Here is a 16,770-nt window from a genome sequence, read left to right as displayed (position 1 = left end):
CGCATGGGCGTCGACTCCATCTTCGATTGTTTTTTTTCCGCCATCGGGTTCGGACGTGTTCCTGTCGCTCCGAGTTTCGGAACGGAAAGATAGCTAATTTCGGAAGATTTTCGTCGGTATTGTTGCGTTCGGGATCGGCGTAGTTAGATTCAACACCGCGTCGAAAGATCGAAGAGCTCCGGTGCCCTTTGGGGTAGTTTTTCGATCCCCCGTCGGGGCCTGGTCGGCCCGACCGCGTGCAGAAGAACGCCGATGGAACGGACCTCCCCGTTCCGCTTCTGTCCCAAATGCCACAATAAATACCCCTATACAGACCAACACTTGGTCTGTAACCTGTGCCTGTCACCTGAGCACAGTGAAGACACCTGCGAGGCCTGTCGTGCGTTCCGGTCCCGAAAAACACTCCGAGACCGTCGAGCCAGAAGACTTCAGATGGCGTCCGCGCCGACAGCCCACCGAGAGTTCGAGGAACAAGAAGAGGAAGGAACCTTTTCGATCCACGAATCGGACTCCGAAGGATTCGACGATACACAAACCGTGAGTAAGACGTCGAAAACCACTCAGAAGAAGATTTACAAGGCCCAGGGGACGCCACTGCCACCAGGCCATGGCTCGACCCATAAATTCGGTGACCGACCGTCGGCACCGAAAAAGGCCCAAACAGTGCCGAGATCGTCCGACTCCGGTCGAGACACCGGCACCCAGCCTTCTCGGGACCGAGAAAGTGCTGGAGACAAGCATCGACACCGAGATACCGGTGTAGACACGGCTCGACGCCGAGACAGCGGCACCGACGAAGATCGACGCCGAGAGGTTTCGGACCCGAAAAAGAAAAAAGTCACCTCGGAGCCGAAAAAAGATGTAGACAGGGTTTCGGTGCCAAAACAGACTGCAACCGACCCAGTTTCAGGCTCTTATACAGAAGAGCAATCGCTAACCTCCCAAATGCGAAAGCATAGGTTTGAGGAAGAGCTACAATCAACTGATGTAGACCATACGCAAAAGCGTATTTTCATACAGGAGGGGACAGGAAAAATAAGCACCCTTCCCCCTATTAGAAGAAAGAGAAGATTGGAGTTCCAAACTGAACAAACACCACGAACAAAGGTGGTGAAAAAGGTTACTCCACCACCCTCTCCTCCACCTGTAATTAACGTCTCGCCAGCACAAACTCCATCACATTCCCCAGCTCACACCACCATGAGCCAGGGTGACCAAGATCAGGACGCATGGGACTTATACGACGCCCCAGTGTCAGATAACAGCCCGGAGGCATACCCTACGAAGCCATCTCCACCAGAGGACAGCACTGCGTATTCTCAAGTGGTGGCTAGAGCAGCACAATTTCACAATGTAAGCCTCCACTCAGAACAGGTCGAGGATGACTTTTTATTCAACACCCTCTCCTCCACCCACAGCTCCTACCAAAGCCTGCCTATGCTCCCTGGTATGCTCCGGCACGCAAAAGAAATCTTTAAGGAGCCGGTCAAAAGTAGGGCAATCACACCAAGAGTGGAAAAAAAGTATAAGGCGCCTCCTACAGACCCGGTTTTCATCACTACACAGCTGCCACCAGACTCTGTCGTTGTAGGAGCAGCTAGGAAAAGGGCCAACTCCCACACATCTGGAGATGCACCACCCCCAGATAAAGAAAGCCGCAAGTTCGATGCAGCTGGTAAGAGAGTCGCAGCACAAGCTGCAAACCAGTGGCGCATCGCTAACTCTCAGGCACTACTTGCGCGCTATGACAGAGCCCATTGGGATGAGATGCAACATCTCATTGAACATCTGCCCAAGGACCTACAAAAGAGGGCAAAACAAGTGGTTGAGGAGGGACAGAACATTTCAAACAACCAAATACGCTCCTCCATGGACGCTGCAGATACAGCTGCACGGACAATTAATACATCTGTAACTATCAGAAGGCATGCATGGCTACGAACGTCTGGATTTAAACCAGAGATTCAGCAAGCAGTTCTCAATATGCCTTTTAACGAAAAAGAACTGTTCGGTCCAGAAGGGGACACAGCGATTGAGAAACTCAAAAAGGACACGGACACTGCTAAAGCCATGGGCGCACTCTACTCCCCGCAGAGCAGAGGGAATTACAGCACATTCCGTAAAACACCCTTTAGAGGGGGGTTTCGGGGTCAGGGCACACAAGCCAGCACCTCACAGGCAACACCGTCCAGTTACCAGGGACAGTACAGAGGAGGTTTTCGGGGACAATATAGAGGAGGGCAATTCCCTAGGAATAGAGGAAAATTTCAAAGCCCCAAAACCCCTACTACTAAGCAGTGACTCACATGTCACTCACCCCCTCCACACAACACCAGTGGGGGGAAGAATAGGTCATTATTACAAAGCATGGGAGGAAATCACTACAGACACTTGGGTTCTAGCAATTATCCAACATGGTTATTGCATAGAATTTCTACAATTCCCTCCAAACATACCACCGAAAGCACAAAATTTGACAAAACATCATTCCAATCTCCTGGAGATAGAAGTGCAGGCACTATTGCAAAAGAATGCAATCGAATTAGTGCCAAACACACAAATAAACACAGGAGTTTACTCACTGTACTTTCTGATACCAAAGAAGGACAAAACGCTGAGACCAATCCTAGACCTCAGAATAGTAAACACATTCATCAAATCAGACCACTTTCACATGGTCACACTACAAGAAGTGTTACCATTGCTAAAACTACACGACTACATGACAACTTTAGACCTCAAAGACGCGTATTTCCATATACCAATACACCCATCGCACAAGAAATACCTAAGGTTTGTATTCAAAGGAATACATTACCAATTCAAGGTATTGCCTTTCGGACTAACAACCGCACCAAGAGTCTTTACCAAATGTCTAGCAGTAGTCGCTGCACACATCAGAAGGCAGCAAATACATGTGTTCCCATATCTAGACGACTGGCTAATCAAGGCCCATTCGTTAATAGAGTGCTCAAACCACACAAATCAGATCATACAAACCCTCTTCAAACTAGGGTTCACCGTCAACTTCACGAAATCCAACATTCTGCCGTGCAAGGTACAACAATACCTAGGAGCCATAATAGACTCAACAAAAGGAGTAGCCACTCCAAGTCCCCAAAGAATCCAAAATTTCAACAACATCATACAACGCATGTATCCAACACAAAAGATACAAGCAAAGATGATATTACAACTCCTAGGCATGATGTCTTCATGCATAGCCATTGTCCCAAACGCAAGACTGCACATGAGGCCCTTACAACAGTGCCTAGCATCACAGTGGTCACAAGCACAGGGTCATCTTCTAGATCTGGTGTTAATAGACCGCCAAACTTACCTCTCGCTTCTATGGTGGAACAACATAAATTTAAACAAAGGGCGGCCTTTCCAAGACCCAGTGCCACAATACGTAATAACAACAGATGCTTCCATGACAGGGTGGGGAGCACACCTCGATCAACACAGCATACAAGGACAATGGAACGTACATCAAACAAAACTGCATATAAATCACCTAGAACTGCTAGCAGTTTTTCAAGCACTAAAAGCTTTCCAACCAATAATAGTTCACAAATACATTCTCGTCAAAACAGACAACATGACAACAATGTATTATCTAAACAAACAAGGGGGGACACACTCCACGCAGTTAAGCCTGCTAGCACAAAAAAATTGGCGTTGGGCAATTCACAACCAAATTCGCCTAATAGCACAATTTATACCAGGGATTCAGAATCAACTCGCAGACAATCTCTCTCGAGATCACCAACAGGTCCACGAATGGGAAATTCACCCCCAAATTCTGAACACCTATTTCAAACTCTGGGGAACACCTCAAATAGACTTGTTTGCGACGAAGGAGAACGCAAAATGCCAAAACTTCGCATCCAGATACCCACACAAGCAGTCCCAAGGCAATGCCCTATGGATGAACTGGTCAGGGATATTTGCTTACGCTTTTCCTCCTCTCCCTCTCCTTCCTTATCTGGTAAACAAACTCAGTCAAAACAAACTCAAACTCATATTAATAGCACCAACTTGGGCAAGGCAACCCTGGTACACAACGCTGCTAGACCTATCAGTAGTACCCCACATCAAATTGCCCAACAGGCCAGATCTATTGACACAACACAACCAAAAGATCAGACACCCAGATCCAGCATCGCTGAATCTAGCAATTTGGCTCCTGAAATCCTAGAATTCGGGCACTTACAACTTACCCAAGAATGTATGGAAGTCATAAAGCAAGCCAGAAGGCCATCCACCAGGCACTGCTATGCAAGTAAATGGAAGAGGTTTGTTTGCTACTGCCATATTAATCAAATCCAACCATTACACACGACTCCAAAACATGTAGTGGGTTACTTGCTTCACTTACAAAAATCTAACCTGGCTTTCTCTTCCATTAAAATACACCTTGCAGCAATATCTGCATACCTTCAGACTACCTATTCAACTTCCCTATATAGGATACCAGTCATTAAAGCATTCATGGAGGGCCTTAAGAGAATTATACCACCAAGAACACCACCTGTTCCTTCATGGAACCTAAATGTTGTCCTAACTAGACTTATGGGTCCACCTTTTGAACCCATGCACTCCTGCGAAATACAGTTCCTAACCTGGAAGGTTGCATTTCTCATCGCCATTACTTCCCTAAGAAGAGTAAGCGAGATTCAGGCATTTACAATACAAGAACCTTTTATACAACTACACAAGAATAAGGTCGTCCTAAGGACTAATCCAAAATTTTTACCAAAGGTTATTTCACCGTTCCATCTAAATCAAACAGTGGAACTTCCAGTGTTCTTTCCACAGCCAGATACCGTAGCTGAGAGGGCACTACATACATTAGATGTCAAAAGAGCATTAATGTATTACATTGACAGAACAAAGAACATCAGAAAGACTAAACAACTATTTATTGCATTTCAAAAACCTCATGCAGGAAACCCAATATCAAAACAAGGTATAGCCAGATGGATAGTTAAATGCATCCAAATCTGCTACCTTAAAGCTAAACGACAGCTGCCCATTACACCAAGGGCACACTCAACCAGAAAGAAAGGTGCTACCATGGCCTTTCTAGGAAACATCCCAATGCAAGAAATATGTAAGGCAGCCACATGGTCTACGCCTCACACATTCACCAAGCACTACTGTGTAGACGTGTTATCCGCACAACAAGCCACAGTAGGTCAAGCCGTATTAAGAACATTGTTTCAGACTACTTCCACTCCTACAGGCTGAGCCACCGCTTTTGGGGAGATAACTGCTTACTAGTCTATGCAAAACATGCGTATCTACAGCGACAGATGCCATCGAACTGAAAATGTCACTTACCCAGTGTACATCTGTTCGTGGCATCAGTCGCTGTAGATTCGCATGTGCCCACCCGCCTCCCCGGGAGCCTGTAGCAGTTGGGAAGTTACCTTCAACTATTTGTATATATATCATTTCAACCTTAAATAAGTACATACTTAGTCACTCCATTGCATGGGCACTATTACTACAATTCAACTCCTACCTCACCCTCTGCGGGGGAAAAACAATCGAAGATGGAGTCGACGCCCATGCGCAATGGAGACAAAAGGAGGAGTCACTCGGTCCCGTGACTCGAAAGACTTCTTCGAAGAAAAACAACTTGTAACACTCCGGCCCAACACCAGATGGCGAGCTATGCAAAACATGCGAATCTACAGCGACTGATGCCACGAACAGATGTACACTGGGTAAGTGACATTTTCATTCCGGTGCCCCGCACCAAAAACAACAAGCACAAATTAAGCACTGGTTTTCATTGAAGCTCCAGGCACAAAAAAAAAAATCAAAACTTGGCCTATTTGGATTTTTAGACCGGCCGTCGGTCCTCTTTCTGCACAGTAGTAAATGTGAAAATGCTTAAAAGTTATTTTGAGTTTATTTTTTAAGCATAAAACTGATGTATTTGGATTTTCACTGGTGAGACTCAAATTGTATCATGTGCGATGATAAAAAAAAAAAACTCCAACACCCTTAAAACGAAGAGCTATCCAAATTATTTGCCCTAGTTCACTGGCTACTTGTTTATTTTTGTCTTGATGGTTTATTCTTTGTGCACTATAACTACCAAAAACATGTTTCATAATTTGGCTGGAAAACTAGAAGAGTGGTCTGCTTTATTCCTCTTTTCAGGTTGGTGATAAATCTCGCCGCATGTCATGGGCTCATGGACACATGAATCTGAGGCCCATTGTTAGTCTTTTGTTTCTTTCTACTACTGTTGTGCCAACTGTTGGAAGCCCTAGTCAGCAGAGACCAACCTTCTGGGAAATTTAGAGACTTAATAGCAAGACGGTCCACGTACCAGGGAGGCGCACAATGAACCTGCCTCATCTTCAGTGGGTCTTTAGAAGTTTTGGTCTATAAACAGTCCATCTCTGAACCTTCGACAGGCCTTTCTGATTGGTTGACAACATGCGATATCCAGAGTCAGTTCTTAGGAGATGCAGTTTAGCTGTCCTTCCACCATGCCGCGGCAAGGTGACGTTGAAGTTGGCATCTTGTTTGCCATTGTTTTGTCATAAGCATCCTTTGTATCCAGCAACATTTCCTTGTTGTGTGCACAGCCCATCTGTAGGTGTTTTTATGATGCATACGCTGATCAATGGGTCTTTGTTAAGGAACTTACCGACCATTGGAGCAGAGCTTCTCACGCCACACCGGTAGGCACTCGGATACAGAGACGTGGTTCAAAACCCACAACATGTTTACGTGCATGAACATTGGATCTACTCGCATATCTCTACTTTTCAGCAATTGTTTAGCTATTCTGATCAGTTGATCACTTCTAGCAAGGAACCTGACACTTCTGCCTACCACTGACCCTGTTTTAGCTATATGGGTCTTTTTCAATTTATTACGTGGTGTTACTCAAAGTGCCCCTGTAGCTGCCTGTTGTCGTGGTTCTAGAAATTGCCTTACACATAATATGACATTACTCAATCAGTAGCGGTCCTCCACTATGACGTTGGAGCGTCACCCCCGCCAGCAGCTGCAAATTGAAAAATTAAACAATAATAAACTATGTTTATCATCGTTTTTATTTTTCAAGGGGCAGGCCCATCGGGATGACGAGAACGGAGGTGGAGTGGTGTGCACTCCCCTCAGTGTGCATGTGTTTTTGCTGCCCATCTCAGGACGGCCAAACACACATGCGCACTAAGCTCTCTCTAATGCGGCACTGTGTTGCCAGGTTGGAGAGATCAGGTACAAGGCTCCCAGTCTTCCTGGGAGTACAAAGCAAGGATGCTCAGGCCAATCCTAATGCTGCTCTCATGCTGCTATTAGCATGAAAGTATCGTTAGGATTGGCCGCAGGACCAGCTGGGAACCTGCAGTGAGTGAAAACAGAGGAGTGGTGAGGCAATTTTAATTTTTTTTTTCTTTTGTAATGTTGTTTGTTTTGTGCCCCCCACCCGCCACTTTGCCCCAACAGGAGCCACCCCTGCTCACAGTTCATGGTGATTTGGAGTTTAAGAAGTGCAAAACAGATGGATGAATGCTTTCAAAATGCTGCATTTTGATTGGCTCGTAACAGTTGATATCTATTCAGGAGATTCATAGGTAGTATCTTCATTACAGTTTCAGCCCACATTAGCTAAAAGAAACGAGTGTTCATCTAGCTCACAGAATGTGGGAGCACTGTGCGACATGCTTCCAGAGAAGACATCTTCAGAATTGTCCACTTTCTTGCACAAAAGACTGAAATGTACATGAAAATAGTTCTCATTTCTGCTGTTACACGTTCCTGAAATAAATGACCCACAAAAAACATGCCTTCCCCTGTGAGTGTACTATATATTTGACGTTTTTCCAACCTGCGAAAATTGTGTAGTTTGTGACAGTTTATGTTCATTAATTACCTTTAATCAGTTGTTAATAGGTTGTACAGTGATGCAGATTTTTGATGGAAGTACATATATATTTTAAAACATCTTTTATAGTTTCCTCATATTTAACTTACAATAAAAATGATTTGAAGTCAATGCATGTTCATGCAGGAAGATTCAAATACTGACAACAGGAAGTGAGGGCATGCCTGAACTGCAGTGCATTTAGAAGGTCTCACTACCAAAAGGAGCACAAATCTATTCATTTTAAATCTGAGATATGTCTGCAAATAGCTTCTTGCACCTCTATACAAAAATCTTCTGCAACATTTTTACATTAAAAAAAAAAAAAAATCCTAGTCAACCAAAATGTTAACATTTTAGGTTTTAGGAGGGATTAAGCTGCAAAGAAGATGGATATTCGGCGGAAACAGATGTTGAAGTTGGTGCTACACTTGGATAAGAATCTCTCCCTATAAATATTTTGAAATATAAACTTTAAAATATATTATAAAATACATGACTGAAACCCCTTTCTTCACTGCCCATGGTTTTAAAACAGCTGGTTCCATATCTGTATTAAGACCTCAATGCTCATTTACTTGTCCTGTGCAGAAGCTATTCAAGTTCAAATCTTGCTTGTTTATTTACAAAATCTACCTTGCCTCCCAATTTCTGAATAAAATGTTCAAGCATATATGCAACAGTTTTTCATTAAATTCTCATTTTTCATACAAGTTTCAAACTCCTGACCAAAAGAGGTCACTACTGAAAATGCACAGAAGCCAACCTACTGATCCACTCTATATTTCAGTCTACACAGTAGTCAAATGAAAACACAAAAAGCTGCTCAGTGTCCCAAGTGATCACGTATTAGACACTGATAAATAAAAAGTGTAAGCAGGTATGTGCAAGAACAAATGATGATACTCATAAAGATCGAGCAGCGTGTATCGAAATCAATCATATTGCTCCTGTCCTTAATGAAGGATCCTCTTTGTCTTTTGTCAAGAAGTTTCAAAGTTGGTAATAACTGTCAAGGTAATTATCAGGACAGACTTGTTGAGGGACACATTGGCCTTAATTATGACTTAGGCGGACGGAAAAGCCCATCTGCCGAAGTTCGGACGGGGAGGTTGCCACCATTGTGGCGGCCTCCCTGCCGTGGCCATTATGAGTTTCCTGCTGGGTCAGCAGGCGGAAACACAGTTTCCGCCTGATGGCCCAGCGGGAAACAGACTACCACATTGTCTCCGGCTTGTAATAGAGCCGGCGGCAATGCTGTAGTGCGTAGGGTGCACCAACACCCGTCGCAGTGTTCACTGTCTGCTAAGCGGACAATCACCAGTAAATTACTTTGTTGTGACAATACTCTGTCACCTTTCAGGGCTCCTTTTTATCGCCCTCAAAATCAGGCATTCACTGCAGTGCCTTTTGGTAGGACAAAAAAGGCAGAGCCTTAGCATAAAAACACCAGATGCTTCTTGTAACCTTCCACTTAAATAGATGCATGAAAAAACACCATCTCACAAATCAGATTAGTGAATTTTAAGGGTCTCGTTTACAATATTATTTTCATCCAAGATTGAAGTACATACCAGAGAGTTATGGTCTAGGGGGGAATTGGGCCATTGGCTTCTCCTCTGCCCCCTTGAGTCTACCCAGGTCCATACCTATTTGGTAGCATCCTTTCCTTTGGATAATATTGCCTAAATCTAATATGGCAAATAGATAATGTTATATTACATTTTATTATGGGAGATCATGTGCTAATAGAATTAGTGCACCTTTGGAGACTGCTTTCCTTTTTTGTTCTTGGTTGTGTGGCCATATCATCCATCAGTAGCCCTTGACTTGAAAGCCATCTCCTAATTGTAGATACTCGCTGCTTTCTACAGGCAGGGCTTGTTCCTACGTGCGCCAAGGTCTGTGCTACAGGGAACCACTGCACCCAGTCAGGACCACTGTTTCTCAGTAGGTAACTCGCTCCTCCATTCTAGTAAATGAATTAATTTTGCTATATTTTGCCCCAAACGCAGGTCATGCAGCACCCGACCGAAGGCAGCCAAGTACTGAGTCTGTTTAGTAACATCAAGGAAGTAACCGCAAAGGTGGCCGAGATCTGGATCTACTCGCTCTCCAGCCAGCCGATAGACCACGACGACAGCAGCCTGCAGCCCATCCAGAAGATCAAATCCACAGGTGAGGCGCTGGCTGCTGGGAGTGACCCATGGAGTGCTGTGGGGGCACGGGGAGCTGGCAATGAAGCTGGCAGCCCTGACTGGTCATGCTACTGCTACTGTGGGGGTGGACCCTGCCTCGTAGCCAGGCCTGTGCCGGCTATGTGACCAGCAGTCTGCCAGTCCCACATACATATGAAAATTTACTCAACGTTTTTTGGGGTTCATTAATTATTTGGTTCAATGATTTATAAAATTCACTTTTCAAAGTCCCTAAATTCAATTTCTCTCTCTTTTATTTTATTTTATTTTTTAGGGCACTTAATTTGAAAATGTATGTATAATGTGGGATTGAGTTCGGTCAAACATATAAATGAATTTTTAACTTCCAAATAACTCATCAGACTATGACTAAACCCAGTAGGGAAAAAAGATAGATCCGGACGCCCGAAGCAGTTGCCTGGCATCATGAATGCCACCATGGGTAACCCTACTTTTATCTCCTGCCACATCCGGCCTGAGCCAGTTCTTGTTGTGGGGTTCATTCATTCAAAGAGATTTTGCTTAATTTGGCACGACTACATCAGGTGTAAGTTTTCACTTCACAAGGTACTGGATCACATGACTGTAGAAATGTTTTATCAAACACATGACTGGGACTTTTGGGAATCCAGAATTCTTGACTATCATGGAGGGTTCAGTGACTCAATATTGCAAACATTGTTATTAATTTTTATTATTTCTTTTGTTTTTAGTTATGTCTAGGGGTTTTCTTATGTATAGCATTGTACTTCCCCATTGGTCGCTTCAGAGCGGTTGTGTTCGGTGGGCGGATACGGAGAAATGGACGAGGAATCAGGCGATAGAGTTGGGACAGACGCCTGGGATCCTGGGGCTTAGTAAAACCTTTGACCTTGAACCTCCCGACTGACTCTATCTTCAGCTGCAGATCAAGAAAGCATTTATTGTTTGGAGGGTGTTTAGTGGCCAGAGGCTAAAAATTAAGTTGGGCTCCTTAGCGAGACCCGTAGGAGCAGTGCAATTACAGAACGGCCGATGGGTAACTGCAGCTGAAGCATAAAAAAAGAACGTGCATTACGAGCAAGAAAGACAGTTATTTGCTAGAATTTTGCAAATTGCTTCATTTTTTTAGAATTCAAAAAGTAATTTAGAAAAGCTGCAACCTTCCCATCAAAATTTGCAATTTTTCTGCACTATATTTAATTGGGAATTACGTAAAATATTTTATAATTGATAAACTTTTATCTTCATTTTGTGTATCGTTTTGAGGTTCAAATCATACAAATTGCTTGGGCTGGGGTCTGCGACTTCGAGTGATGTTTCGGAGGGAGTCCTCGGATTCCAGTAATGATTCAGTGGGGTCCACAGAAGTCAAGCGGTTAGGAGCCGCTGGCCTAGAGGTCTTTGAGACCCCTAAAGGCATCAGTAGCCAGACCAAAAAAAAGATTATGAATAAATATACACAGACGTCACAGGAAACCTAAAAACTATGAAACCCTAGTTATTAGCAGCAGTTGCGTTGCGAACATTGTGTAGGCCAGTTGTTGAGTTGTGAGCAGTGGTTGTGACTCGTGCTCTTAAGAGCTGTGTGAAGCCGTCATGGGGAACACTGTTCAGTCCTCTATCTAACATTGTCTTTTTTATGTTTTTGCCACAAACAGATAATTACTCTGAGGAAGAGTATGAAAGTTTTTCTTCTGAGCAGGAAGCCAGTGATGACGCAGTTCAAGGCCAGGTGTGCAGTGATTTTCTTTGTGAATTAATACCATTGTGTCTGTCCTGCAGTTACTTGGTTCGTCCCACATCTCAGCTCCAGGGGGTCCCTTGTTCGATGGTTGATCCCACAGCCACTCTCTACAGCCTGGGGCGAAGCAGCATTCTCTTGGTTTGTTTCTGCAAATGTTGTCTCCTTTCCTGACAATAGAGTACAGTGACTAATTGGATTGAGAGAATGGAGCTGATTTTTGGGAGACAAATTACTTGAAAGAAGGTTTTGTGTAAGTGCATATAGCAGGTGCAGGGTGATCAAAGCTTTACTTGTTAAAAATAAATATAAAATAAAACTGCAAGGGCCCTCACCAGGAGGCCACTGTAGCTTGCACTATCCATTGCTCAATCCAGCGCTGCAGTGACTGTACTAACACATCTACTAACCATCGCACTCCTACAAGTGTGACACTTCAGACTATTGCAGGACCCAAAGCCAAAATAATGGCTTTGGGGGCCGGTATTAATCTTTTTAGTACACATTGAATGAATAAACAACTGTTGTTGTGCTCATCTCTGAGTTAGACAAACAGCGCCACCATGTGGCAGACTGTCATCAAGTGCCAATGTTGACAATTAAGTGCCAGTGCTGTGCACCGGAACCCACCGGCTCAAATTAAGCACTGAGTAATGCAGGTTGTTATTTATATTTTGTTGTTGTATATACAAAAGCAAATCAGATTTGTGATGACCTTTTCGTGGGTGCCGTCACAAAAAGATTGATTACAGCTGCACAGAACCCACTTTTGGCAGGCCACAGTCCAGTTTGGGAATGGTGGCTTCAAAAGTTATTGGTCTTTTTTTTGGTTGTATGATTCTATGCGTGAGTTACGTCCTTTTGTGAATATGGGTCCCCGGTCATACAGTGCAGAAATGCTGTATCGTCATGAAGAAAACACCTGCTGGTGATGAAAGGAAGTTTGAAAATGAGGCGTCATGTTTGACAATTCCATGGCATTGTAGAGTTTTGTTTCTGGTAGTTTGTGGGCCTTACATTTCTGTGCTTGCTAATTTGCAGTGTGCGATAAAGCTGTTTTTAAGACTAAATCACTGTGCTAATTAAAAACAGGAAAGTTAAAAACCTAGATTTGTAGGATTTGTATCCCATGATTTTTTTTTTTAGCTTTTGTAACAATCACTGCAGAGCTCCACCCAGATGTCAAAATCAAGGCATACCTCTCTGTGATAAGTGTGTCTATCTGGTGTAAATTCTGGCACACTTGGAACTCTGTAAACCACCCTTCTTTTTAAGAGCAAAATATTGTATTGATTAATACCCCTGCAGGAAACAACAATATAAAACAATATTGCCACACTCATACCACAAATCCGTTATTACACATATACCTGATTATGTAAAGCAATTTAACACATGTAAATACATTTTAGCATACATATTTATTTGGTGAGGGTGTTATAAAATTAGTCAATTCGTCAGTTCTTCTTTTTAAATGTAAAATATGTCGGGATTAGATATCGATGACGTGCTGCAGAAATTGCAGGGCAAGTAAAAAGTGCATATCTCAAATCTTGGACCCCTCCCTGACACATTTCACAAAGGCCTGATCAATCATTCCAGCAGCTTTTGTAGACATTCCCAACCTAAGCAACAATTTTGCCCGCCCAACACCATGATCTAAACTGAAGGCTAAATATTTTTGTGGGTGTATATCAATTAAGATAGGAGGCAATTACATATTTAGTTTTAGATTCGTGGAATGACTAATGACACTTTTTGTAGCATAATCTTGGGGTCGAAGTTTTTAAAAAGAGTTTAGTTTGTGCAGGAGTCCAAGTATATACAATTTCCATCCTGCATTCCAATTTATTTAAAACTGATTTCAAAATGTCAGTAAAAGTGTTTTCTATTTTGTAGTGTTACAAGGGATTCGTGCCTCAAAATATCTCCAATAGCATCTTCTCTTGCATGAAATAGTCTATAAACCCAGTGCACTTAATTGCCATTGCAGTGGCAAATGAGCTTGCAAGTTGGATTTCTGTTTGCAGACCCTTCAAACCACCCCAGTCTTTCTTTAGAAGCTTCTTGCTATAGACACCTCAGCTTGGTAATGTGTTCAGTTTCCAAGTTTTTTTGCCAATGGTGCACTCTTTCAGAATAAAATAATAGAAAATGTGTCAAGTCCCTTTCTATATTATTGATTTCTTAATCTGCATACATTTATGAGACTGTGGTTCCGATACGTAGCTCAGTGTGTATTTTATTTTCCTGCATAACCGCCTAACTCCCAAATATCACTGCTAACGATCAGTAATTCGATTTTCCCCAATTTGTAGTATTTAAAAAAAATGATTTATACCTCACTTAAGCTCTGCCTTTTATGTTCAGTGTTACTTGTGTTTATCTTTTTTAGTGCTCTGATGGTCTTGAAACTTTATAATTGAATTAAAAAGGAAAAGTCAGAATAGCTCAGAGTGGAATCTTCCAAAAACCTTTATCATGTGCTGCCAAAAAGCAATGGGTTTTTAGGTTGGGAATCTTTTACTTATACCTTACAATTAACTGCCACCAGACTCCTAAAACCGGACTTTATGGGCGAAACACGGCAAGGCCGGGTGCCACCTATTCTTGCGCCATTGATTGAACTCTAGCCCGTTCCACAATTTCTTTAACCCAGGCACTTCTGAGAACGATCTTTTCCCGCTCTAATTTTCTTCTCTTTTCTTAGGACTTGGATGACGACGAGTATGATGTGGGGAAGCCGAAGAAGCAGCGGAGATCGATAGTAAGAACGACGTCAATAACCCGGGTCGGTGGAGATTCGTTTTACTAACAGGGCGGGAGGGAGCATACTATTGGGCTGGGATGTCGTTTTGTCATTCTCTGATGACGAGCTCTTTAGGTGCCTAGAACTACATCCATTGCTTTTGGTCGTCGTTGGGACCTCAGTCCACCAGCGATGAAAGGCTGGAAACCAAAAGTATGTGGTAGATGAGCGAAGTGCTCAAAGCCTTGTTTATGCACAGCTCTGCTGGCTTTTGTATGGTTAGCCCTAATCCTCATCTTGTAATTGTTAAATAATGCATCATAACGGCAATTAACTTCATATGACTAAGTATTCTTATTAACAAGCTTCTTGTTTCAATTTAGAAGGTAACATGGACACAGATAGCTACATATGTGTTGTCATGCCACCACAACGTCTTTACGGTGCGCGGGGGGCGATCCGGGGTGGTCAGCGAGCCATACCATACCCCCTACCCCTGTGCGCTCAGGAGCAGAATTCCTGATCAGACTTTGAAAAAGGGTGAAACACGTGAGACATAGGACATCTGCTGACCTCTAAGCAATATATGAAACACCCCTTTACCATTGGGTCTGAATTGGTTGCACCTTAGCAAGGACTCGTTGACGGGGATCCCTGGTATTTTTCCTGAGTGTTTTTCACCTTTGAAAACGGCCTTGAACAGGGGTGAGCGTAGCCACACGCAGGATCAGTAGAGATGCAGAATACGCGGGCCATCAATGCGTTGAATCTCTACTGATCCTTTCAGGTTCTTCTGGTTATGGTGTCCTGATCTCAAGGTGCCCGGTCTCTACCAGTCTGATCCGCATTAGTAGAGTGTAGATGCCTGGTGGCCACGGCGGTCTCTTTATCCCTCATCTGACATTTTCCTGGCTTCCTTAGCCCACACCAGCATCCCTCCCCCACAATACTTGCCCCATCCAGTCTAACTCCTTAAAGTTGGATTCCTGTCCTACAAGGAGGGACTTTTTTTAGTGAGATGGAGAGAGCTTTCCTGACAGGTTCTTTGTGTTAGCATTGTTCATTTCCAAAGACACTTGGAGAATAGATATTTATTGTTGATGGAAAGCTTCGGTACTCCTTGTGTGTGCATCCTATGCGAGTGATGTGCCGTGGGCGGTGTTTGACAGACCTCATCTGCTCTGTCCTGGGGAAGACATAGTGGAGGTCTCCAGTGTGAGGTTTGGTTTGGGTAGAATTAGGCGGGTGATTCTGGCATCTTTATTCAGATGCTGTTAGAAGCACCCGGCCGAGGATTGGGCTGGTTAACAACTAGGGGAGTCGGAGTCTGACATCCAGGACCCAGTATGCACCTGTTAGTGGTTTGTTTGCAGTGCTCACCACAGGGGAATGTCTGCGTTCTGTGTGGGAAGGAGATGCCAACAAGACTGGTGTTTGTGCTGCATCAACTGCATCTTGATTCCAAGAAGTTGCCCAACGTTTTACAGTGATCTGGGGTAGTGCAGCTTTTGACATGGACCTTTGGGTGGTCCGTGGGTAGGGTGGAGGGGTGTTACAGTGGTTTCTTTGCTCCAGTTTTTCTGGTGGTGTTTTATAAGATTTCTTCATCGGACCAGTGGGTATGAGAACACTGGTACCTTTAGCACTGATATTAGGCAGATGAGTGTGCATGGGAACACTGCCCCCCCCCTTCTACACCCACCACATGATGCCTTGCAGCGGGCCAAAGGTGTGTAATTGAAGTCCTTTGCCAAGTACCAGAAGACTTGTGTTTTTAATGTAAATTTCAATCTAATGCAAGCATGCAGTGGAAGTGAAAATGATGTGATCCAAAGCTTTGGTTTTATTTATACTAGCCTTATTTATTTGGATATTTAATAAGGTGTGAACTTTGCACCCAGGGGTTTTCAAAGTGCTTTAACGAAGAGCCTTCAGTGCTTTCATGGTACAAGGGCCTCAAGCATATTAGAACATTGGAGACAATGGAGTACCTTGGGGCTTGTAATGGCGGCATAATAAGCCTGGAGCTCCAACATTCCATTGGCTATCTTTCACAGCAGCATTGAACAAATGATTCACGGAGCCGGATGGGGTTTCAACCCCCCTTGGGCTCCTTGAGTCCATTGTTTTTTAAATTAGAACATTGTGCCCTGATGGAGAGGAATGTTCTAATAGCTTTATTGCCCGCCATAGCTGGGCTATA

General features: G+C 43.7%; 1 protein-coding gene across 8 annotated transcripts in view; it reads left to right on the top strand.

Annotated features, from left to right (window-relative positions):
- The window catches only part of PACS2 (phosphofurin acidic cluster sorting protein 2), a 394,365-nt gene that overhangs the window by 268,104 nt on the left and 109,491 nt on the right, over nt 1–16,770 (top strand). For 4 of the 8 annotated variants that reach the window (XM_069208861.1, XM_069208859.1, XM_069208860.1 and 1 more), the window contains exons 5-7: nt 9,913–10,075; nt 11,736–11,809; nt 14,529–14,609. In XM_069208861.1, the coding sequence (XP_069064962.1) occupies nt 9,913–10,075; nt 11,736–11,809; nt 14,529–14,609 (318 nt within the window). The remainder of the gene's footprint in view (nt 1–9,912; nt 10,076–11,735; nt 11,810–14,528; nt 14,610–16,770) is intronic. The other 4 variants (XM_069208865.1, XM_069208863.1, XM_069208864.1 and 1 more) reach the window with 1 other exon arrangement.

Source organism: Pleurodeles waltl, chromosome 9, assembly GCF_031143425.1.
Source record: "Pleurodeles waltl isolate 20211129_DDA chromosome 9, aPleWal1.hap1.20221129, whole genome shotgun sequence".
Taxonomy (NCBI): domain Eukaryota; kingdom Metazoa; phylum Chordata; class Amphibia; order Caudata; family Salamandridae; genus Pleurodeles; species Pleurodeles waltl.
The sequence above is the reverse complement of the archived record's forward strand: the minus strand, read 5'-3'. Positions and strand labels throughout refer to the sequence as shown.